The sequence below is a fragment of the Aspergillus bombycis genome, assembly GCF_001792695.1.
Source record: "Aspergillus bombycis strain NRRL26010 chromosome Unknown contig00011, whole genome shotgun sequence".
In the NCBI taxonomy this organism is placed as follows: domain Eukaryota; kingdom Fungi; phylum Ascomycota; class Eurotiomycetes; order Eurotiales; family Aspergillaceae; genus Aspergillus; species Aspergillus bombycis.
The window spans coordinates 98,171-122,519 of NW_019170013.1; the positions used below are offsets into that span (position 1 = coordinate 98,171).

General features: G+C 48.5%; 6 protein-coding genes across 6 annotated transcripts; 2 read left to right on the forward strand and 4 right to left on the reverse strand.

Annotated features, from left to right (window-relative positions):
* Positions 1 to 132: 132 nt before the first annotated feature.
* On the reverse strand, positions 133 to 5,708 carry ABOM_002266 (putative plasma membrane phosphate transporter Pho87; the record flags this gene model as incomplete). Its single annotated transcript, XM_022529396.1, has 8 exons — positions 133 to 278; positions 337 to 1,114; positions 1,169 to 1,513; positions 1,564 to 2,791; positions 3,023 to 3,571; positions 4,438 to 4,856; positions 4,947 to 5,285; positions 5,370 to 5,708. The coding sequence occupies 8 exons, from the start codon at positions 5,706 to 5,708 to the stop codon at positions 133 to 135; spliced, it is 4,143 nt and encodes a 1,380-aa protein (XP_022392892.1).
* A 680-nt stretch (positions 5,709 to 6,388) lies between these two features.
* Positions 6,389 to 7,795, reverse strand: ABOM_002267 (calcium/proton exchanger; the record flags this gene model as incomplete). The annotated part of the gene is made up of 3 exons (XM_022529397.1): positions 6,389 to 6,461; positions 6,512 to 7,350; positions 7,418 to 7,795. 3 exons carry the CDS (start codon positions 7,793 to 7,795, stop codon positions 6,389 to 6,391), a joined length of 1,290 nt encoding a protein of 429 aa, XP_022392891.1.
* A 2,684-nt stretch (positions 7,796 to 10,479) lies between these two features.
* On the reverse strand, positions 10,480 to 13,474 carry ABOM_002268 (endo-1; the record flags this gene model as incomplete). The annotated part of the gene is made up of 5 exons (XM_022529398.1): positions 10,480 to 10,792; positions 10,872 to 10,933; positions 10,984 to 12,711; positions 12,761 to 13,258; positions 13,307 to 13,474. The coding sequence occupies 5 exons, from the start codon at positions 13,472 to 13,474 to the stop codon at positions 10,480 to 10,482; spliced, it is 2,769 nt and encodes a 922-aa protein (XP_022392869.1).
* A 1,700-nt stretch (positions 13,475 to 15,174) lies between these two features.
* Positions 15,175 to 18,154, reverse strand: ABOM_002269 (UTP14 family protein; the record flags this gene model as incomplete). Its single annotated transcript, XM_022529399.1, has 2 exons — positions 15,175 to 15,357; positions 15,434 to 18,154. The coding sequence occupies 2 exons, from the start codon at positions 18,152 to 18,154 to the stop codon at positions 15,175 to 15,177; spliced, it is 2,904 nt and encodes a 967-aa protein (XP_022392868.1).
* A 314-nt stretch (positions 18,155 to 18,468) lies between these two features.
* On the forward strand, positions 18,469 to 18,908 carry ABOM_002270 (mitochondrial 54S ribosomal protein mL41; the record flags this gene model as incomplete). The annotated part of the gene is made up of 2 exons (XM_022529400.1): positions 18,469 to 18,651; positions 18,717 to 18,908. The coding sequence occupies 2 exons, from the start codon at positions 18,469 to 18,471 to the stop codon at positions 18,906 to 18,908; spliced, it is 375 nt and encodes a 124-aa protein (XP_022392876.1).
* A 917-nt stretch (positions 18,909 to 19,825) lies between these two features.
* ABOM_002271 (HECT-type E3 ubiquitin-protein ligase) lies at positions 19,826 to 23,561 on the forward strand (the record flags this gene model as incomplete). Its single annotated transcript, XM_022529401.1, has 2 exons — positions 19,826 to 22,831; positions 22,890 to 23,561. The coding sequence occupies 2 exons, from the start codon at positions 19,826 to 19,828 to the stop codon at positions 23,559 to 23,561; spliced, it is 3,678 nt and encodes a 1,225-aa protein (XP_022392877.1).
* Positions 23,562 to 24,349: the final 788 nt, after the last annotated feature.

Consider the following 24,349-nt stretch of genomic DNA (forward strand, 5'->3'; position numbering starts at 1 on the left):
TACCCTAACTATACCTCATATTGTGCAAAATGTATCACATAACCTCCCAAATGTGAATAAAATGTATCGTAATCCAATTGGGGAGAGAGACAAAAAAAAGAGGAAAGGGGGTGTAGTGAGCCAGAGGTCATATCATAGCCCAGCTATGTACATGAGAACATAGCCGATCGTGATAATGACGGCCCATGCCATCAGACTGGCAGGGATACCCCTGGTGAAGAAGTGGTGGACTTGGAGGTATCGTTGGCCGGTTTGGGGAACCTCGGTCATGATGGCGGCTAAGATGAGGTTAGCAAAAAGTTATTATCGAAACCTAAAAAGGAAAGGAGACCATACTCATGTTAGGGAAACCACTGGTCGGCAAAGCCATAGCAACAGAGCACATAAGAGCGCTAGCCATCACCAACAGATTGGGGTGTGGATCCTCCATACCGACACCGATCTGTCGAACGAGAGGCAGAATGATAAGTGCCGCAACAGTGTGGGAGATGAATGTGGCCATAACAAGAATCAGGACGGAGAACACAATCAGGACGCCATAGAGGCTTAGATGTTCCACACGGGCGGTAATGCCATTCGCGAGAGTGTGTAACAAACCGGAAGACGTAACAGCCTTTCCAAGACAAAGGCCACCGGCGGCCAGGATGATAATGGTCCAAAGAAAGTTGTTGAAATCTTCCTTGTTGAGAATGCCGGTTCCGAAGAAAAGGACCATCGGGATAATAGCTATTACGCCCATATCCCCGAAGACATGCTCAAGTTGATGGCTGCCGCACCATAGGGCGATGGTAGACAGAGTCACAATGCTGATGAACCATTGAACCCCAGAAAACTTATCTTTAACCGGTCGAATTGGGACAAGTGTGGTGTCACGACCAGGATGGAATGTGAATACCAAAAGGGCCCATATCAGCAGGATGGAGATAATACAGACAGGGAGTGATACAAAGAACCACGTGCCCCAGCTGATGCTCGGGTGCATGTTCTGAAGCGCAATGATATTTTGTGGTGAGGCGATCGGGGAGGCAGCACCCCCGACATTCGCAGCCAGTGCAATTCCCAACACGAGAGCTTTGGCGAAGTTCGAATCTGGAGGAAGGTTCCGAAGCAGAGGCTAAAAACATTATGTTTAGCAACGATGATGTGGTAGGATATGGGCAAAAATTACCTGGATGATGGAATAGCAGAGGACGGGCGAAGCCACGTTGCTAATCCACATGCTCAAAAACATACTCACGAACATATTCGTGAGAAGGACCACACGGGGGCTGGATCCAGCTTTGCTCAAAACGAACATTGCCATGCGACGAGCAATGTCATATTTGGATAAGGCTGCGGCGATGGTGAATCCGCCAAGCAAGAGCATTATCACTGGGGTCCACATAGCACTGAATGCAGCACTGGTGGCTTCTTTAGGTCCCAGGCGTTTGTAGGGCTTCTCTTCCGATTTCATGATGCGTAGCAAGACAACAAGAAAAGGGATCAGCAGAGAGGTCACAAAGAGAGGAATAACCTTGCATTTTGTCAGTAAAGTAGTATGGAGTAGCAGAATGCATCATTTACCTCTGTGGCCCATAACAAGCTGACGAAAATAAGCATGGCCAAACAGTTTTGCTGCTCAGGCTTGTCCATTATCGGAACTGTGAGTAATGTCACAAACACAGCCAGGACAAGAACCAGAGTTCCAAAACTCAAGCTGCATAACCACTGTGGAGGATGAAAGATGCCCAGAGGCGTCCTAAACTCTGTAAGAGAAATTTCCTGCTCGTCGCCTTGTCGTCGTGCAGCTGCGGGGTCTTCGTCTCCCCCCAGGATTGTTCTACGTATACCAACGTTTGCAGCTTGGGCTTTCCTTTCAATACCAATCATTTCCCTCCAGACTGTGTTTCTCTCCCAGACTACATGCTCCCTCAAGTGTAACCGAAGCTCACGCCTTGCGAGCGACAAGTCACCGGTCGTGATGACATCCGCGTAGGCCATTTCGATCTTGTGGATGTCTGCTTCCACCTTTGACATGGTCGACTCAGCGAATGGATAAGCCAAGGAGACGGTTGAGTTCATGTACTCCCGTCGCAAGCTGCGGTCGAGGGTCTTATCGTACTTCTTCAGAGCCTTTGAGAACCCGGTTTTATTCAGCTGAATGTACGACTTCAGCCCACAAAGAGAGACGTATGCATCTACTGCCCGTTTCTTCAAAGAAAGCCCAGAATTGTACAGGTCTAAGACCTTTGGATCACCGAAGTGCTCAACCTGAGCTCTATTCGATCTCCCGGCCCTCGAATCCCCCATATAGCCAGATTCGCCCATGTAATCTGTTCGACCATCATCAGGATTAGTAGACCCGGCGCCGTGAGATAGACGCCTCCCATTCTGTACCGACAGATGTTCGTCGTCACTATCGGCGTCGTCATCATCATCCACGACGGAGTCGGTAACACTGCTACGGCGCCGATCTTGATTTAGTGGGAAATCATGATACGCATTTCCAGAACGCCGCCGAGAGCCGGAACTCATCGTCCTTGTCTTGGTCATATGCTCGCTCATCGGGTCCACATTAATCCCATCGGCCTCCGAAGCATACTCGTCCGCATCTCTAATTACCTCTTCAACCTCCTTGAGGATCTCTAGCTCTTTGTCCCGGTAGAAGGTGCATATTTTCTCTAGCTCTGCGTCTAGAGCTTTCCGAAATATCGCGTCGGTATTCGGGGTACTATCTAGCAAAGGAGCCGACTCGACATCAGCTTGAGCTTGCCCACCGGCTTTGCGGACTTGTTGTTCCAGAGAGTAGATCCTAGAATACGGATAACACAGTGAGCAATCCACACAGGCGATTTCTTTCAGGTCAAAGAAGCGTAACATTTCCCGGGTATAGAGTGAAAAATTGCTCCCCTTTGCATGCAACGTGATCCCCGCCGAAAAGAATAGCTCAATTCCTGGCCCCAAGGACAGGGTAGAAGAAAAGAGAGACAGGCATGACAATTGAGCCAGAGCGAGGGGAATGAGGGAGGTTATGAAGACCTACAATTTCTTGAGGTTGCTGTACGCAAGATAGTACGAGCTCCATTCGGGAACCGCATTGAATTGGATACTATGGGAAAACTTCATCTTGGACTGGGGCTCCGGAAACCGTGAGCGACGATGAATTGCCTCTACCCAATACTTGAGGCGAAATGGCTTGTCCCACTGGGCGTGCTGACGAGTTTGGCGGGAATTTGGATCCGAATGCCCGAGCGTTCCCGTTTGAGAAGTACGATCAAGTAATTGGCGATGACCGATCGGTCGAGGATCGAATCCCTGAGATCCAGTGTGTGGCTGCCAGGCCCTGGTTGAGGTGGAGGGTGGGACAGGATACTCCACGAGCTCGATATCCTGGCCAGATAAGCGGGGGCGACTGGTCACGTCGATATCGTCGGGTGAGGCACTGGTCGCAGAAGCGATGCGTGCCACTTTCGGCCCACCAGCATGCGACGACACGGTGGACAGAAAAAGAAGAACCGAGCAAGGGGAGGGGATGGGATTCGTTGTCCAATGTTGTGCGGGTGTTAGGCCGTTTGAGGTGTTCGGTGGCACACTAGTAAATAGTGAATCCCATCACACGTTGCACGTCGGAGAATATGTACAGTAGCGCGATGTCGGGGGGGCCAGACAGTACATACATCGATACTTAATGTAGTATCATAGTTCACAACGGACACGAAGGAGTTCCTATCGCTTGCTTTATCCCCTTGAGTACCTAATGAGAGAGGTTGAATTTGCGGGAAGAGGATTCTCGAGATGAAGTCACGTTCCTGCAGCTGACAAGGGGATTGCTCAATCAGGGTTAGCTTCCTCGTCATCCGTTTGAGTCGACGAATAATCGACCTGGAAAAGGTAAAGCGTTCAAGTTCCGATAACTCGCCCAGCTGGATTTGTGACCCATAGAATGCAAACATATTACGAGAAAGATTCCCTGGGCTGTGAGGGAACTGATATATTGGACTTGACGTGTCGCCGAGTTTCCAACTTGTCCGTCCCCAAAGTATTTGTCGCTTCTAATCTCATCACTTGACCACAGTTGTGGCTACCATGCACAGTTTACCTTACATTCATCTTTTCGCACCCGGGGCCGAGACCGCTCCAAAAAATATATACTGTGTATTCCGTACATGCAGGCCTTCAAGTGCCTCTACAAATGGGCAACCATGGTGAATTAACAAAACCACAAGAATCACTTTCACTATGATAAATAATAAACATAAAAAACACTACCTATACAGATGCATCAGGTGCTTGAAAGAGTCCATAATAAAATACAGAAAGGAAAGAGACCCTGCATCTTCCATCTAATTCCCAAAACGAAAAAAGAGAAAAATCTCATCGAATGCAGTACCGGAATAACTCGCACTTGTAATGCCAGTCTGTTACTGCGTCTGTATGTAGGCATGTAAGTTAGCCTACCGACGACCACCGACCATGCCGAGATTCGACCGGCCTGCGATACCGAGCTTGTGCTGCTGCTCTCTCTTGTCCCACACACCACTGCGGCCCTCTGCAACCGCAACAAGCTCGTTGGCTACTCGCTGAGCGAACTTGCTGTCACGTCGTTTATCAGAGCCATCGATAATCCATTTAATCGCTGTCCTGCGGCGTTGTCTCAGTGCGAGCGGAACCGGAATCTGCACCGACGCACCACCACCGGCGATACCTTTCTGCTGACGAATCTTGATCAGAGGAGCAACGGAGTCGACAATCAAGGTGAGATAGAGGACAGGGTTTAGAGGAAGCTGCGGGGCCGGAGGTCCAGGAAGCAGAGGCCGCTTGGGGTTGGGCTGAGGCGGAGAGGCAGTGCGAAGGTGGTCCAGAATGAACGCCATATCCTGCACAACAATATAACTTAGTATCTTCACCATATCCTTTTGTACATAAAAGTAGAGCAATGATCTAATAATCCCAAGGGCTTCACGTACCTTCTGGGCCCTACTCAACTTGCCGTCTGTCATTAAGAGTTTGGTAAATTGTTCGAGCAGCGAGTCATATCTTGTGCGGAAATTCTCTGTCTTGGGAAGGGTCTCAACGGGGTCAAACTTGATACCGTCATGAAATTCCTCAGCTTGCTGGTTGACCTGCGAAATCATGCTGGCCATCACTGCAGCAGTTTGCTCATCGAAGCTCTTTCCTTGGCCATGTAGTTCTGCCTGGCTCCGGCGAGTGGATGTCGAAAATGAGCGAGTACCAGTCGATGATTTGATCTGGTCTTGCATGACCTTTGGCATGTGTTTCTGGGCTTCTTTGTCCCGTTGGAGGATCTACAGAGAAAAGTTATAGGATTGTTCGATTTCCCAACAACTGGAACAGCAGAGGCATAGAGAGACCACACCGAGGCGGCTTACCTCTGAAATAGGCGTTCCTTGCTCTAACTCTGGACTGGCGGGAGTGCCGTCGCATTTCTTGTCCATGATCTTGCTTATCTCCGCGGCCTCCTCGCTAACGTGAGGCAACGGGTCCTCCGTGGGAGCCTTTGGCCGCTCCGAGTTGTCTCCCCCCGACGCTGAGGAGTTCCATCTCTTCTGCATTCGTGTCGAGGACGACAGGCCAGTTCTCAGGCCATGGCGGGTGGATCGGTTGCTATTGATAGTAGTAGCGATGCTGGGTCGGGAAACGTTGACAGAGGTCTGGCGAAAGACCGGGACCGCGGTCCTCGCGTTGAAAAGGTTGAGACGGGGCGGCATACCGAAACGCACTCTTCTAATGCTGAGCTGGAGTCAAGGAAGGGTGGACTATGGCTGAACCGACGATGGTCTCGTTCGCCCTCTGCTTTGGGAATTCGGCGAACGATTTTCCTCTCCACGATCGCTTAGTCATCACCCGCCAAGAATCGACAGGCTCCTGAAAGATGATGAAGTCATACAGTTCCAGTAACTACTACCACGAGTATGTCTGTCAAGATATATGAGCACACCAGTCTCTTGTTGGCAGGATTTCTAAAATTCGCTCGTTTATCCTATTCTCTCAATGCCAACCCCCAAGATTTTAATATTACACAAACCTAACTGAAGCATCAAATTTAGTGGCGTCCAACGATACCATGGCCTAACTCGATATGACCAAGATTACAAGACCAGATACAGAAAGCCACCCAACACGACCAAATCAAATGTGCCAAAAGTGACTGACCGGCAGTACAAGTCCTCTGGATACCGTATGAAAAGATTAAAGGGTAACGAGCCCGGGAAACATCCAAGGATGATTTACAACCAAAAAAAAAAAGAGAGAGAGAGAATCAATAAGGAGGGACAGGAGAGTCACATAGATAATTGAGGGGGGTCGACAATGTAACTTAGTTTTGTTCTCGTCGTATCCTCGCAGTTCCTCAAAGGGTAGAGATCATAGTCTACGCTAATGTGCGTATTCATGTGTGAAACAGGGCGTCGTCGGTGGCCTGATCTGGGTATACATAGAATGCCAGGGCCAGAATCACGTACCTAAGAAGTGCGTTAGTGAGAATCAAGTCGAAGGGACAATTGCCACATACATTCCAAGACACAAACCGCCTTCAAGATAGTTTGACTTCCCATCCTGGATCAGGAATGTTACAACCAAGCCGGAGATAAAAAAGGCCACGGTTTCGAAGATGTGGAAGTGGAGAGTCATATCCACATCGAGGATCCAGCCCAGAATAACGAGGAAGGGTGTGACAAATAGAGCGATCTGCAGACTACTGCCGATGGCAACCCCAATGGCAAGATCCATCTTTCCTTTCCAAGCGACCACAACCGCTGTCACATGTTCTGCAGCATTTCCTACGATGGGAATGAGGATCAGACCAATGAAGGTTCGGCTCATACCAGTCCTCTCCACGATAGGATCAATGCTGCCAACAAGATAATCGGCACATACGGCGACGAGAATTGTCACCACGACCAAAGCAATACAGGCAGCCCAAGGGGAAAGGATATGCTCTTCCTCCTCTTCCGCCACCTCATCGCCTGTATTTTCCGGGTCTGGGGTGGTTTCCTCAAAGAACGACGCATGTGACTTGAGTTGGAAATAAAGGTACATCACATATAGAATCAGCAAAATGATCGCAGTGCCATGTGAAAGAATGAGAATATTCTTGTCTCTGTTAGCCCCATCGCCGGCTGAAGACAGAGATGCGTAAAGTGTCGCAGGGATGATCAAAGAAGCAGATGCAACGGTCATCAGTGACGACATGGTCGATGCCACCGTGGTGTTGAAGGATTGTTCAGAGTAACGAATACCCCCAACAAAGAAGCAGCATCCTAGTACCAGGAGAATATTAGACAGTATACTACCGAGCATACTAGCCTGAACGACACGAATCTGCCCATCCTTCAGGGCAATGATACTGACCTACCACCATCCCCCAAAGTGTTAGTCAAAAACCAGAGAAAGCCCAGGAGTGGGGGAGGGGACTTACGATCAATTCCACGGCATTGCCAAAGGTAGCATTCATCAATCCGCCTAGGGCCTGACCCATCGCCGCTGCTAGCTCCTCGGTCGCGAAGCTCAACAGAGATGCCAACGGCACGATTGCTAGGAAATTCAGGGTGAAAACAGCCGTACTATCCCAGCCAAGAGCGCCTGCAATAATGCCAAATGGCACGAACACTAGGAGGAGATTGACGTAGTCGCGTACAAGGGTAGCCCATGTCAAGTGGACGACTCTTACCGGCCAGTACGCCCACGGCCTGCGTTTATGGCGTGGAACAAGGCCGGAGTTGGCTCGAATAGTGTCACCGATCAGGGCATCTCTTTCATTGGGCTCTCTAGAGCCATTTTGAGAGAGGCCAGTCATAGTTCTCCTCGAACCCCAAGAGTAACTGCGGAAACTCGTACGGAAATTTTTCGGCGCTGTACATGAAATTTGTGAGCGTGAATTCGCCTGACCTCATCTCCATGTCTCTTGGGGTAATCCTGCAGGCTCGGAGAGTAACAACAATGACAGATGAAGTAACATTGACGCAGAGATAACGTCAAAATTCCAGACTACAGAAGAACAAAGAGACGTGGCTGGGATAAAATCAAAGAAGTCCACATATTGAAAAAAAAAAAAAAAAAAGTGAAGGGGGAAAGGGAAACAGGAGATGGAAGGAGAAATAATACAAAAACACTAACGACTCGGATTTGGGACAGGAGGGCAAACACACTGTTGGATGGAATGATTGTACTCCCTTAGAATACAATCGTAAAGAGAAGAGGTAGTAGGACGTGGGATTGACGAAGAAAATGAAGGAATCACAAGTGGGTAGTGCGAGAGAATAAAGGAGGAGTTAAACAGAGTTGATGGCAGAAGAGAAAGATGAAGAAAGAATGAGTTTCCACCTACACATTTGAGTAGTGGTGTGGTCGACAGTCGGCACCACAACCCGCAATTACTAGAGAGATTGAGAATCGCAAGATATCGACAATTTCTTTAAAACTTGGCACGGGACTCAGTGAAGAACCGTTCAAAATTTGGCGCACTCAATGGAGTATCCGAGTGGAGGTGACGTTCTGCTGTGGCTTGTCGGGTGACGATTTCACTGTAGAACCAAGAGTATTCTATCCCTTAATTTTCTCCTAGGATTTAGACTTTGCTCTTCTCCAAGCTCGACCAGAGAGCGTGAAAGGCCAAGAAAACTAAAGAGTTCGGAAGGGTTGTACTGGGGACAGCAGCCACAACCATGGACTGGTGGACAAGGAGATAATGAAGGGCCGTGCGGAGTTTTGAATTCCAGAAAAGAGTTTTGCGGTCTCTCAATGGCGGTACCAACGGTGGCTGGAAGATTGATCGGATCAAGCTAAGACGATGGGGTAATTTGGTGCCAGAACCGAATTGGCTCCAGCTTCTCGTCCCAAGACGTGCACAGCCTCAATTTGTGATGATTAACCGGTCAGGGATGGGTTGTGGGAAGCTAAGGGTGGCCACTATGATGAACCTGGTTAGCAGAACGATTGAGAGTAGTTCATTAGTGGTTGTTAGGCGAGGTCAAGGAACGGGAGATTCGGATACCTTGAGTGTTAAGATCTGGACTAGGAGGTCTGGGCAGCAATCCCAGGCTTTTTAATCGAGGGGATGGCTGGTGGTCGTCGAAAAATGATGACGTTGAGCACGCTGGGACTACTCCTTTCTGAATGGACTCGTCCACGCTTGATGCCCAAAGGGATTGAAATGGTCGATGATCGGTTATAAGTTTCCCCCGATTGTTGGTAATGGTATGAGCTTGAAGGAAACTTTCGTCAAGATGAACAACGAACAGAACTCTGTTCAATCTGTTCCTACTACTACAATTTCGTGGTGGAGCCACATGCAGGAAAAGCTTCGTTCCTTCTTTGGGCTTAGCGGCAGGAGCTCCCAATGATACTGTACCCGAGCGTCAATCAGTACCCAGGACGGAGTAATTACTAGTATCTGTTCACTACTATTGGATTACAGCCAGTTCTGTAAGTAATTTGGATGCATCACCCTGGAAAACCCCACCTCATGCGACACAAAGTGACTGCACTGAAACTGTGCTGTTCCCACTTGGATGGATCCCCGATTCTACAGAGTTAGTAGAGATACCTGCCAAGACCCAACACTGCCACAATTATCTCCCCACTTCTTCCCGTATTTTAGACTCCGGAAATCTACCCAGTACTACTAGTACTAGTAGTTGATATATGTGTATGAATGCACAGTTATGTTACTGTATTTTGTGCAATCGTACAAGTACCGATTTTGTACCCACGACCAAATCACATATATATATATATATATATAGAGAGAGAGAGAGAGAGAGAGAGAGAAGATAGGCTTTCGCTATTCTGAAGAGAATATCTATGATATCCGACAGACACACACAGCCCTGGTTAGTGTGGATTCGAAGTCTTCTAATCCACGTCATCGCCACATGAAGTGTGAGAGAAAGTTCGGTGTGGCGCATTTCCACCCCTCCAGGCCACCTGAGAAGGATATTCGTGGCTGGCTACAGTTAGTTACATACATGCATGCTTAGTATGACACTACTCCTACTAGTTAGTACTACTCCGTAGTATCACTGCACTGCAGACTTATTAGCCGCAATTGGTGAGCGCCGGCGCCCGCAGAAATACCCCCACCAAATCGATCGGTATTTTTTGACCGTACCCGGCGGACAGCTTTCCCACATCGCATCTGAAAACCTAGGGGAGCAATTGGCGGGCCATAGACAAAAAGATCACATGGTTGGTAGACCAGGGTTTGCTCAGCCGCACCTGAAGCAAGACTCCTACGACCAAAGAGATATCTCACGAGCTTGGAAAAAGGCACTAAGATTGGTATCTATAGCTGCTCATGTGCTGCGAGGCCGTTCAATATACACAAAAGTAATCACTCAACTAGATTCTGCATGAAGACGAAGACACCGACCCCGAACATTGCTGAACATACTATATCGCCCCGTCCTAAAAATTGTGAGGACTGGGGCTAGAATAACTTATTGAAAACGATGGTTTGAACACTCTATGCGCCGCCGAGTCCTATATGCTGTTAGTGGTGCGATTGAACCCTGATGAATGAGTAGTCAACTCACCTGCAGCAAGCGCAAGGTACCAAGTCCGTGTTGCTCCCCCATCGATCACGCTATAGTCAAAGTTTGGTTCCGCGAAGAAATTCCAGGATGAAACTGGGTCGATAAGGGCAAGGTTTGCATACAAGACCCCTTTCCATCCAGCTTGCACATGTTCTGCCGGAGCCGCAGCATTGGTTGCAAACAGGGCATCCCACTCTTCCTTGACGAATTTTTGGCTGCGTATGTATGGCGAGGCTGGCAAGAGTGGCAGCATGTGAATCCTATCCAACGCATTAGCCGCTTGGTTCTAGGCGATTGAAACAAACCACCTGCAGAGATGGATGGACAAGACGTTCATACCCGTGAATATATTCTAGGTTGGCTCCAAAGTAGGTAGTGTGGTCCACCTTGTTTTCGAATAACTAAGTCGGGGTCAGTATGTCCCTTGTGATACGTTAGGTCCATCACTTACTATGCCCGTCACTTTATTCGGAACAAACACCGGGGGTTGATTCTTGTTGTCGGCCTCCATGAGGAAATAATTATGGAGGCTCCGTCTCAAAATGCCCAGCATCAAGTTCCCTCTTGCTTCCATACTGGCATCTCCAATGGTCTTGCCCCACATCTTTAGAGCATAAGCAAACATCGCATCTTCCGATGTCGACTCTTCGTCTTTCCCGTCGAAGGATTCAAAAAGCCCTTTAGCCCATGAATGACCATGGAACCAGTCGAATCCACGAGAAAAGGGGAAAAGGGGATCATTGGTAGCGGCATTCCCTGCATCACGGACAAGCATATTGACCCAATCTTTGTTGCCTTGGATCCAAGATGGATCAAGGGACCCAATAATTGCAGCGGCATGGATGAAATAGCCGTAGTGAAAATGGTGGTCATTGTAATATGTGTTTCCAAAATCCGCACCAGAATCACCACCGTCATAACTAGCAGAAGACACCACACCCTTCCATACATTGTCGTACACCAGGGGAAATTGCTGCTTGTTATCAATAAACCGAGCGAAGGCCGTCTTCAAACCATTCAGAGCAGGGGCTGCAAGGTCGGGCTTGCCACCCAATTTGTCCACGGCGTATACGAGCGTAGCGAATTTGCTGAGAGCTTTACCGCTGAAGTACATGCTATTCAAGTTGGACTGGTTGCCGACGTCCTGCTGGAGCTCTGTTGGTGCCACATCTATGATGACTTTTTGAGCCGCCGAAGAAATTGTGTCGACGCTGCCTGCGGACACAGACCACGGGGCAAATCCCATACCAACAGGTAGGTTCTGTTCCATCATTGACCAAGATTCTCCGATCACTGCTGTTGCATTGCCCTTTGTGGTCGTCCGCATCGTAATATTAGTCAGGCGGTCATGGGTAGCTTTGTCAAATGATTCCACGTGGTGTGGAAGAGCATACATCATCAATGGAGTGCCGTCTTTATCTTTGCCCTCCTTTCCCCACGTGAGGCTGTATGTGCCCGTCTGACCAGATACAGCACCTTTCACCCAACCTTGTGTCGCATAGACACCAGACGAATTGTCGAATAGCTTCTCTCCTAAAGTACCTGCCGGATTCTTGGCCACCTGCACTGTTCCTGACCAACCAGGAGGCCCACGCAGGTTTGTAGTGGACTCCAGATGGAGATTTGGATCTTTCCCATCATCTGGGGTTAGGTAAAGAAGCCAATTGGTACCATCTGCAAGCTCCACGGTATATTTGAAAACACCAGGCCTTGGAGAGCCAGCGGAGACTACTTTACTGAAGAAAACACTGCTCTGAATGACGGGCTGAAGGTTCGAATATATCCCGGTGACAAACCCCATGCCCTGTACCACGGGAAAAGTGATCCTTTCGGAGGATCCACTTTGGGGTTGCAAGACAGCCTTCGCCGAGAATGGGAGCGGGTTCTCTGTCATGAGCACGGTAGAGTCCTTCAATTCGGTTGCCGATAATATAATGGACTGGATACCAATAGGGTTCACGTAATATTGAACTGGGCTGCCTGGTATCTTGTCATTCTTCGGCCCGAAAGCAAGCTTGTCTACCTCAATATGTGAGATAGCCATGCCGTAGCTTTTCGCATTCCCGTTCCCCTTTGCCCACGCAATCCCATATGGATGGGTGAAGGTTGTATTGGTTTGAGTCCCTAGGAACAATCCGGCATAGAACTTGTTTGTTTCAATCGGGTCCGTGTTGTTCATCTGATAAAGTTAACCTGGATACAAACCTCATGTACTGGGGGTGCCTTACTATGGACGCCCTGGGAACTGGGTGGTCATTCCGGGACTTCACGGTCCCGGGAATCGGCCCGGTAGATACTGGCACAAACACATCTTGACCGTTGATCATTGTCGCCATGCTTGCGCTGGTTGCTGGACTTGGCTCAGCAGACGTAGAAGTATCTTGAGTCTTAGCTGGTTGACTCGGCAGGCTACTTGTGCTACTCGAACTCGTAGATACGGGAACTGAGATAGAAGTTGGAGCGGTGGTAGGCGATAGACTGGTCACCGGAGGCTTGTTTATTGTTTCCTGTGAATGTAATGTGGTAGATGGCGCAGGTGTAGCTGCTGGAGAGGTAGCGGGTGTGTCTGAAGTAGCTGGTAATATGCCGGGAAGTAGTGCATCTAACAACGAGGCAGGGTCATATAAGTTGTTGAGAACACCGCCGAACCTATAAGGGTCCTCCCTAGGGTCAGGAGTGGGCTTCTGCAATTGATGGCCTTCTCGCTCAAGGACGGTTGGGTAGTACTGTTGAGTGTAAGTAGGTACATCGCTAACGGTTTAATATGCGCTTACACCTTGCGTCTCCGGCACCAGTAATCTGGCGTTTGCAGCAGATGGAGGATACTGAGTTTTGAAGGAAGTGGCCGCTTCCTGCGTAGATGTTGGGGCTGAATGTACCGTTTCTGCAACAAGTAGCCCGGTTAGTATGAACGCAGACTGCCATCTAGATCTTGACTGCATCTTGAATGCGCCACAACTGACGTAGCCCGATGAATATATACCAAAGTGACTATTTATGCAACAACAGGTAAACAGAAAAGACAGGCAAAAACAGATATGGCTGCTAAGGAAACAAGAATAGACCCGAAGTCCTTTTTCCACTTTCGGGTTCGGGGTATCTTTGCTACAGATGCATGAACCCTCGAAAGGATCCAAGTATCCACAGAAGTTCAACGGATACAAAGACCCCAAGACAACATGCAGTCACAGGCACTTAGCGGTAGCCCCAGTAGTGACTACCAAAGTTGATGATGAAGCCCGTGTGGGCTCACAAAAGTCATCCGAAGTATACAGCAGCCCAGACTCGTGATGTTGAGGGGTGGTGGCAGAGAAAAAAAACGACAACGGTGAGAGAGGTAACGAAAGTCCTAGAATGAGAAGGCCATGCATGAAGAGATTAAAAGCACTCACAATGTAGATGTGGTTTACCCCCAGGAATATAACTAAATACCAGTCGCACGTTGCAAGAATGTAGGCAAGTCCGAGCAGACAACTCCGTTACCGTGTGAAGGGATACCAGATGACACAGCTGTCTGCAGTGCGTCGCCTGCGACGTGTAACGAGAATGTCGATCTACATGGATGTCAGTATAGGAGGTGAAAACAAATAACCCTGGTGGGAGCCCAAATAGGAAGAGCAATGTAGGAGTCAACAATGGAATGCGCCGATCTAACTACTATCGTGTTCTGCCACGCCTCTCTCCCCACCCGGGTATGTATCCAGGAAAGATGACTTACCTAAATGATAGAATAGGTCGCCTGATTGGTTTCAAGTCAATGGTCCGCCCTCGTAGTTATTTGATGGTGGGATGCGTCGAATTGAATGATCTTGCATGTTGCCGAAGGAAGCGGGAGCAGATGTGGAGCAAGCTAGGCGACTAAAATACTCTAGACTCTTGGTTGTGACAGCAAACACACGTGAGTCTCTGAAGATACTACTAGTACTTGACAATGTCTGCAGGGTCCAGTACTAGACCAGACTTTCCCCATGAAGAACGATGACCATGAAGGGTGTCGTGAGGTGCATTCCAATCGGGGATGGCAATGGATGGGTGAATGATATACGGTGACATTTCCGAAATCTTGCAGTTGATCGACATGACCGTCCATGTGGCCGACCACGAAGGCCGGTCTCCACCAATTTCCTTGCAGGGTGAAAATTAAAGTGTCGGGGTTATGTTACATAGAACTCGAGGCGTAACGCGGCGAAGTACAGATGACGCTCGTGGCGCCTGACGGACGACAGACGCCTCAGGCAGGCAAGAGCTCACCCGACACGATCACTTGTCCCACTATGAATTGATATAGGGCTCGATGCCTCCTTTCAAAGGTAGGTACCTTACTACTATAAGTGTATTGTATAAGCAATTTCACAAGGATCTCTACAACGGTTGTCATCGCGGTCTATACACCGGATGTCTATAGGGGTAGCATAGACTCAAACTATAATCGCCAAATACAAGCCAAATAGGAATCATGACTCTTTTCCTTTTTTGTGGCGGTCATCTAATCAAATGACAGTGCATCGTGATGTAGGCCCTGCAGTCTAAGTATTCATACACCAGAAGACAGAAATGACAAGTAGAATAGAAGGCCAACGGTGTCAGCGAAGGCCAATTGCACTCTGTACGCCAACAACCGTCCCGCAGCCGACGTTGGCGATTAAACCATAGGCTTCTCCATCGGCTTGATGACGCCCTGTTTGATCATCACACGAGGCTTGGTTGCATTCTGCAAAGTTTCCTTCGTCGACCACTCGGGGCCAATCGGGAGACGGAGAGACCTCTCATACTGTTCTCTGGATTCGAAGGGGTGAGGGAGCTGAGTGGCCAGGTATTTGGTGTTCTAGATGGAGAAGTGAAATATTAGCATCTGATGATCGATCGGTAATAACACATCGCCTCAACAAGAGCTGTCTTACCTTCTTAACCCGTTTCTCGTTGATTATGACGCGGGAGAGTTTGGCGTCTTTTCTGTTCTCAGGCTTTACACCTTCAACAGTGGTGAGGAATCGTTTCTGTCGCTTCTGCTGCTTCTTACTGATGCCATCACCTGCCCAATTGCCCCAACCTGGCAAGGTATTATCAATCACTTGGTCATCTTCCTCCTTGATAGTGTCATGTTTCTCTTGTTCGAAGTCTTGCACAACCTCATCCCCAGCAAATGCTCTCTTAACGAGATCATGGTTCTTGAGAAGCACGGGCACCTTGTCGTCATCACTATCGTCGCCCTCGTCCATATGTTGCTTTTTGAGAGGGATGACCGGCTTCTCCTTCTGATTCTTGGGTATGGACTTGGACTTTGTGTTATCAGGTTTCCCTCCATCCACAGTGATGTCAAGCCCCTGCTGTGAATCATCCGCTGTTGTTCGACGGTTGTTCCTACTCGTCTGTACCAACCATGGATTTTCATCTTCAGCAGCTTCTTCCTTCTGGCCGAAGGACCCAGATATACCACCACGTGTGCGAGACTTCTTATCTGATCCTGTCGGTTTTCTCTTGTCGGGCTGATTGACTATAATGTCAACATCCTGTTCTACCTCGGGAGCTCGAACATCTTCATCATCTGATCCTGGGGCTTCTTCGAACTCATTACGAGTCTGTGGTTTTGATTTGCTCTCCGTGGCCGACTTCGAATCCTTAGAATGACCAAATTTACGTCGGCCAACCTCGGACTCGGCTTCTGACTGGGATTCTTCTCCATGGAGTTCACGATTGAGACGTCGGATTTCAGCGTCGTTCTGCGCTTTGCGTGCAGCCTCCGCGTTCTGCATGAATTTCATCGAAAGCAGCTTGGCGTGAGGACCCTTCATTTCTGATTCGACATCACTGCCATGATCGAGCTTCTCGAGCTTCTCGCGAAGTTTACGCTTCTCCGCATCAGAGCTATTTTCTTCATTCCAAGGATCATCATCATCCTCAGATTCTGAACTCGATGAACCCAGATAGTCTTCGTCTCCATGCGATATACGCTTTCCTTCGATTCGCCGTCGTAACTCTTCCTCCTTCAAGGCCAAGTCAGCTGTGCCAAGTCGGGCTTCCTCATCCCATGCAGTCCGACCCGTCTGCTTGAGGCTCTTAGCCCATTTGCTGTCCTTATGTTTCGAGCCCATTCTCGCTTCTGCCCTGCGCCGCTCATTTTGCTCTCGTTCTTGTTCATCAATGTCCACACCGGCTTCGAGAAGGGCCTGCCTTTCCTGTTGCTCTAACTTCTCTCGCTCTTTCCGATGCACGCGACGGTATGACTTGCTCTTGATTTTCTTGATTCGTTTGGCTCGCACTTCTTCTCGGAAAAGCAGGTCACGTCGTTTTCGCAACTCTGCTCTACGCGCCCGAATCTCCTCAATAGGCAGTTTTCGCGCTTGTAGTTCCTCGAACTCTTGTACCTGGTCTTCAGCTGATTTGCCGTTGGCTTCTGCTAAGCCACTCTCGACAAGGATATTTTGGATAGTGCTTTCAAGATCCGTTCGGGGCTCTGCGGCACCTAAGCGGTGCGTCTGATTGCCTTCAGGATCGGGAAGGGGAAACATAAGGTGTTCCGCCCTGCGATTGGCCTTGACAGTCTCTAGCCAGCGATCCAAGGTTTCCTTGCTCTTCTCATACGCGGCAGCTCGGTCCAGCCGGTCTTGTTGGCGCTTTGCAAGAGGAGCATCTAGCTTTCCAGGAACGCCGGACGGTTTGTGCGTAGAAATAGTGGAATCAACATGTTTCAGGGAGCTCTTCAAGCGAGAGTCTGTAATGGAGGGTAAAAGGTCGGCCACAGTCAATTTCCGTGTAGAGGACAATCCGAATTCCGTTGGATTGCCATGTTCCTGCCCGCCATTTGTTTTGCGCGTCGACTTCTTAGCAGACTCTGTCTCCATAGAGTTGACAAAATCTTGCAGTTTCGAAAGACCGTGCTCATTACCAGTATCTTCGTTGTCAGAGAGCTCCAACTCGCTCTCATCACCGAAACTGCTATCATCGTTGTCGCTTTCGGAGTCGTTTTCCTCTGAGTGACCATTATCATCAAATTCCTCAGCTGCTCTCTTCGCCTTCGAGGACTTTGTCTTTTCTGCTTCTTCCTCTTCTGCTGCATTCATGTCCCAAGCTGTAATCAAATCCACTGCATCTTCACCAAGATCATCTTCATCTTCGTCCATCTCGCCATCTTCAGATTCCTCCACATCTTCGGACAAGTTAATCTGGCGACCACGTTTCTTTGGTTCGGGGCCCTTTCGCTTCGGTTTATTTGAAGAACTTCCCCGGAAACTGAAGCCTTCAAATCTTTCCTCATCACTGGAGCCCATGGCCTCATCACTGTCCAGTTCGCTATCATCGTCACTATCGACCTCCCCAAGTCTCCACTTATGGCCTTCCCCGTCACTGCCGCCGTTTTCACTCAGATCGGATGACTCGTCACCTGTCCGACGACGCTTGTTATCGGGCCCGTCTGAATCGTCCATGTCGCGGCCGGAATGCCGCTTCCGCTTGGATAAATCATCATCATCGCCTAAACGGTTTCGTCGAATCTTTGGTTTGATGGGAAATTGAGCCTCTGCGATAGCAAGAGCATTCAAAGCTTTGCTAGTTTTTTTCTTTTGAGGTTGCTTTTTAGATGACTGATCTCGGGGACCGCGCAACTGAGTCTGCTTGCGGGGCATTGTTGCGGGACCTTCAAATAAGTATTAAGAGGCAAGATCGTAGAAAGAATGTATTCACGATCTTAACCATAGCCCTGAGAGCTTCGTATGCACTGCTCAACAAATGAGAGTGTGGCGTGTGGTAGTTGGAATATTTTTTTTTTCTTATCCGCAGATCAAAAAAAGTTCAGGTTCTTGGCGGATAATGGACCTAACTTGGCCTTAGCGCCGCCGACTTTCAAATCCTTCCTCCGACTCCGACATTGGCATCATTGCACGTATCCGCAAATCCATCCAGTAGGTTCTGCTGGCCAATTGCTCATAACATCTCCACAATGTTCAAGCCTTCACAACCGATGATGGCGCGACTGCGCTTGACTACCAAGCAGGTCAATGGTGGCTACTATAAAGGAAACCGCACCGGCGCGATGGGTTACTTCGCGAAGAACGGCTCGTATGTGATCGACTGGAAAAAAGTCCGAACCTTTGTTGTTCCTGATAACTTGGATGAATTTAAGGTATGTCCTTTGATCGTTTTCACGAGATTGTTTCCTAGATCTGGATAGTTGACATTTGACTACAGCTTACTCCATTCGTTACGCAACGCATGGCCCCAACAAAGTCCAAATACACTAGGGACATGGAGAAGGATAGCAAATTGATTACAGTTGAACGAGCATTTGGCGGGAAGGACTACCTTGACATGTGGGCTTCGGACAATGGCCAAGAGGTACTTGAGCAGGAGCGACTCGAACAACAGACACCCCATCACTAGTCTATTTCACCCAGGGATCAGGGAGATATCAGTGGGAGCTAAGGCAGGCCATCGCAAGAGACCGCGCGAAGAAATCCTCAACCGCACTTCAACCTCTCGCTTGCGCATACCACTGACCCACATAAGGCATCACTGTTACCCGCGCCTACATCGCTTGGTCTGAACGCTTTTGTATTATTATTATATTGTACTGTATGTGCGGTGTATGGTGATTTGGATAGCCTCATGCTATTTTCAGGGAAAACCACCCCATTTTTTCACAAGATACCATGTGACAGGGAAGCAAGCAATGTCTCCTGGCTACCGTCACTACACCTCTTGGAATTTTTATACTCTTTGGCGGGCGCATTTCTGGGTTTTGCATCTCGGCCTCTTCATTTATCTTTATTCAGCCATGTCATATAGAAAGACTTTGTCAGAATACCAAATGAATTATATGATCTGATGAATGCCGTTGCGGCGGTGTTTGCTACCATGGACTCAATATAAACTGACTTAAGAGTGCCCTAAGCTGCTGTGGAAAGTAGGAAGTCCTTCTCCATTACCGATAAGACAGGGGAGGTACCTGGGAAATAATTATAAATAGTAACAATGCCTCAAACAAAGTAGGTCTTCTCACTCATTCCATTCATTATAAATCCCGCGGATGGAAGTTTTGGTGGCGCTCGAGTGCGTGGCAACATGGATTATCCGCCATATGGTGCGTGGCAATACATGGAAGCTCTCTCAGAAGCGTACCCCAGTATGTCATAGCGCAACAACTCATCGGACTTCCACCATCTTTGCGGATCAAGCCAACTTTGCCCATTTGCGATATGGGGGCTCTCTTATCTTGCTTCTCATAATTTGCAGCTACTTTTCAATCTGGCGAACCTGGTCTCCTCAATATCCCCAAAGCCTGAGCAAAATAACGGAGTATGTTCCAATCATTCACGGGTAACTCTCGCCGTCCGCGGCAGGTTAATCTCGGAGGTCGCAATACGAACCCTTTCGCCGCATTTCCTTCCGGAAGACAACACCCTCATGGCACAGGGCCCCAGAATACTCTGGCAGTTGCACAGCAAGAGCGCCTACTAAGGCAACAAGAGAGAGAACGGTTGGGCGCGATCCGGATCGTGCAGCGGACATGGCGGGGTTATCAAAGTAGGAAGATAACGTGTGATGCATGGCGAGCAGAGTGGGATGTCACTGAGCAACAGAGGTCACAACTACTCCTATCATTCGATGAAATATCCCATGATGCTGTACATACCTCACCTAACTATGCTACAGCAGCAGAGTGCCTGTCGCAGTTACGACTGTTGGTACAGTTCCTGGAGCCGCGGAACAGTGGTGATATCCTCCGACTTGCCTACTTTTCAAAGGCATTCCAAAAAACCCTACACAAGGTGCCCACCATTGCGACCGAAGGAGAGTGGACAACGCCTCTGAAGCGGCTGTCAAAGTTGACTTTACGTGTGCTGCATTTAGCTATCGGTCCGACAGTGCCGGCGATTGCTGTGTGGCCTCTTCTCGAGTTACTGATGTTTTTGACGGACCTTATCCCGAAGCAAATGGCTCGCTTGTCTCAAGAGTATTACTCCGTAATGGCTTCTCTCACGATAAATATAGACGCAATCTCCTCAAGGTGTCTTTTATCGAGAGATAACCTCGTTCAAACTGTTTTAGCATTGCTTCGACCGATAACCGCCGAGACGCTCACTGCCTATGAATGGTTTGCAAGGAGTTACTTGACTGTTCCAGATCTTCCAACGTACCTAGGGACATTGGATGGGCTTGCAAACAATATTAATTATAAATTGCTGACGTCCGCGTTCGAGTCGTCGCAGTTGCATTTCAAAGACAGTCCTCAAAACTCCGTTGATGTCGATGCTCGCCTCTGGCTGCTTTCGTATTTTATATTCTTCCATAGGTATGCTCTGGGAAGCCAGGCCGGATACCAAGCACCCGAGTCTGGTTTTGTGAAGGTTGTATCGGACCTACTCAACTCTACTGCTGTGCATATATCGCGGCGTCTGGAATCCGGGGAGGTCACCGACTTTGACGACTCACCTGAAAGAGCACAACTGCATCCATTTATCAAGGAACAGTTATTCGGTCTTGTGAACCAGGGAAGTATAACCGGATTGCTTTCTGAGTTGCAATCTAGTCACTTGTCTCAACGTGACCTGGCAGATTTGCAATCTGATGCGTCGCGGGAGGCGAAAATCCTTGCGACATACGCTCTCACTCTTCTGAGGGTGTTTCCTCGGCGAGGCGATGACATTCGAATGTGGTTGTATTTGGGATCCGCTGTCTCGGATGATCAAATGGCCGGCCAACCTGGGTCGAGAATACCGGCTATCAAATATTTTTGGCAAGCATCCAGGTCCAGTAACATATTTAATACAATAAGCGAAGATTCAACGAAGGTACTGTCCTTACTGAAACCAGCCAGCGATACGAATGACGCTAGGCTACCAACCATGTCACCCAAAGAGCGTGACGAAGAGTGGATGATTATTCTCCTCTTTCTTGAGCTGTATACGTTTGTCCTGAAAGTTATGGATGATGAGGAGTTTTTCTCTAGCGGATCTTCTTTTACTGCTTCTTCAAACACGAGAGTTTCATGGACCAAGGAGAGCGCTCTTCCTCTGGAAGACATCAAGGATATGACAATATTCTTGAAAAACCTGGCATTTACTCTGTACTGGAACTCGGCAGATTTGAACGAAGATGAAACTGTTAATGACAATGGAGGGATTCGGAGTTATTTTAGCTCCTCTGTTACCCCATCTGATACCATTTCAAGCGTTCGGGATCTTGAAATGAAAAATAAGGAAAAGGGACTATCTGGCGTGACGGGGATTCCTCTCGATTATTTCAAAGGCCTCGTGACCGGTCTGTTGAGGATGATTCATGAGCGTGATTCACGACGCAAGTTCCTCCCTGACGGGCACTGGCTGATGACCAACCGCTTTGACATGGAAGGTTTTATCCCCGCTGTTGTGGCGGAAGAAGAGAATAGACACCAACTGCAGGACGAGGAAGAGGGCAACGAACAAGATGATTTAATGAATGATGCTTATTATGAACCGTCACTGGGATTAATTGGTACAGGACGTGCCCAACAGACCCGGCGAATCGAGGCTCTTAGACGACGTCAACAACAAGCAGCTCGCAGGAAACAACTGGAGGCGGTGGCTCCCAGACTCGAAATCCTGAGAAACATGCCGTTCTTCATACCTTTTCACACCCGAGTACAAATATTTCGAGAATTCATTTATCGTGATCAGATGCGCAGACGGCAAGGGTTCATCGACCCAGATGCCTGGCGTATGTCTGTAGCCCAGGTCTCGATGGGGCGTATGATCGATGGGCGGCCCGCGGTGCAGGATATCCTTGGCCGGCATCATGCGAACATCCGGCGCGAGAGAGTGTTCAAAGATGCATTTGATCAGTTCTACGAACTCGGCGAAGGCCTCAAAGAACCTATTCAGATTACATTTATTGACAAGTTCAACACTCCGGAAGCGGGTATTGATGGCGGTGGTGTGACGAAGGAATTCCTAACTAGCGTCACGAATGAGGCCTTCAAATCAATAAGTGACCTGAGCTTGTTTGAAGAAAACGAGCAACATCTACTCTACCCGAACCCAGCCGCGGTTGAGCATCGTCGGGAGCTCTTGAGACAGGGTGGGCTTGCTGAGAACGGCCCAGACTGGAATGACAATATCCGCGATTTGCTCAGGCGGTATGAGTTCTTAGGGCGAGTTATAGGAAAGTGTCTTTACGAGGGTATCTTGGTTGATGTGAACTTTGCGCCGTTTTTCCTGCTGAAATGGGCTTTGACGGGTGGCACGGGCTCGGCACAAAAGGAAACAGCATATCGAGCCAACCTGAATGACCTTAAAGATCTCGACCAGGGACTATATCAGGGATTGGTAAGCGATAGTTGATGATAGAGACAACATTCCAATCTGCAAGCTAACCTTTCTATAGTTGCAATTGAAAAACTACCCAGGGGATGTGGAAGACTTTTCTTTGAACTTCACCGTTACTGATATCATACCTCTTTCGAACGGGAGAAGTCGCACGATTACTCGGGACCTCAAACCCCACGGGTCAGATATACCTGTAACAAACCAGAACCGGCTCGTGTATATCTCATATATTGCTCGGTACCGCCTACAGGCACAGCCCGCTTTGCAAACGAACGCCTTTCTCCAAGGCTTGGGACAAATCATACAGCCTTCGTGGCTGTCGATGTTCAACCAGTCGGAACTGCAGACCTTGGTTAGTGGCGAATCAGGGGATATAGACGTATCGGATTTGAGGCGCAACACTCAATACGGAGGAGTGTATACCGTTGGCGACGATAGGGAAGAGCATCCGACGATCCGGCTATTCTGGGAGGTTATGCATAAGATGACCAACGAGGAGCGACAGAAGGTGCTACGATTTGTGACGTCCACTCCTAGGGCTCCTCTACTGGGATTTAGTCACCTGAACCCACGATTCAGCATTCGTGATTCCAGTGAGGATCAGGAGCGACTTCCTAGTACAAGTACCTGCGTGAACCTTCTGAAGCTGCCTCGTTATAACAACGCCGACACTCTACGAGAAAAGCTTCTTTATGCCATCAACTCTGGCGCCGGGTTTGATCTTAGTTGAGCCAAATTGTGTTATTGCTATAGAGAACTGGGATGGTGGATATGATCACACATACATAGACGTACAGGTTATCCATTGCGTACAAAGTGAATAGTTACTGGTTGCATAGCTGTGGCGTTGTGGCGCAATTAACTTGATGCTTGTCATTTTCTTTTTATTCGCTTCTCTTTGTATATGGGACCTTTTCCACCCGCATATTTGTAGTTGTCGGAGTCTCTGGACAAGGACTAGTAACTACTGAGGGCCAAGTCCATTTAGTAATATTACGGATCCTACAGATATGTTGAACTATGGGAAATAATGTTTTCCTTTTTATTTTCTTTCACTGAAATGTTGGGACGTTATAACGCACTGTTGAAAATGTGATAGTTGACCAATGTTGCGTTTCCATACCATCAGGATCCAATGAAGAGGGAGAGAAAGGAATGCCAATCGCGATAAGCCCTATGCGCCTTTGATTGCAATCTCGTGATTTGCCGGTAAGAGAGCCACTGCACAATACACACTGACAATCAGAATAGCCCTGGATTCTTGAAGCGGCAACAAGCACTAGTCCTGTTTGGGATTAGCATCGTCTTGGGCCAAAGAGAAGAAAAGAAAAATCCTCTTGACTTTTTTTCCAGAAGAAAAAAAAAAAACAAAAGAGAGAAGGCGGTCATCGCTTTCTTTTCACTGCATCCGCTTTTTCTCTTTCTTTCTTTTCTTCTCTTCCTCCAAAAAAAAACCCTTTCTGCTGCCTCAACCAGCAATCCTTTTTTTCTTCTTATTCCTCTTCTACATCCTTCCCC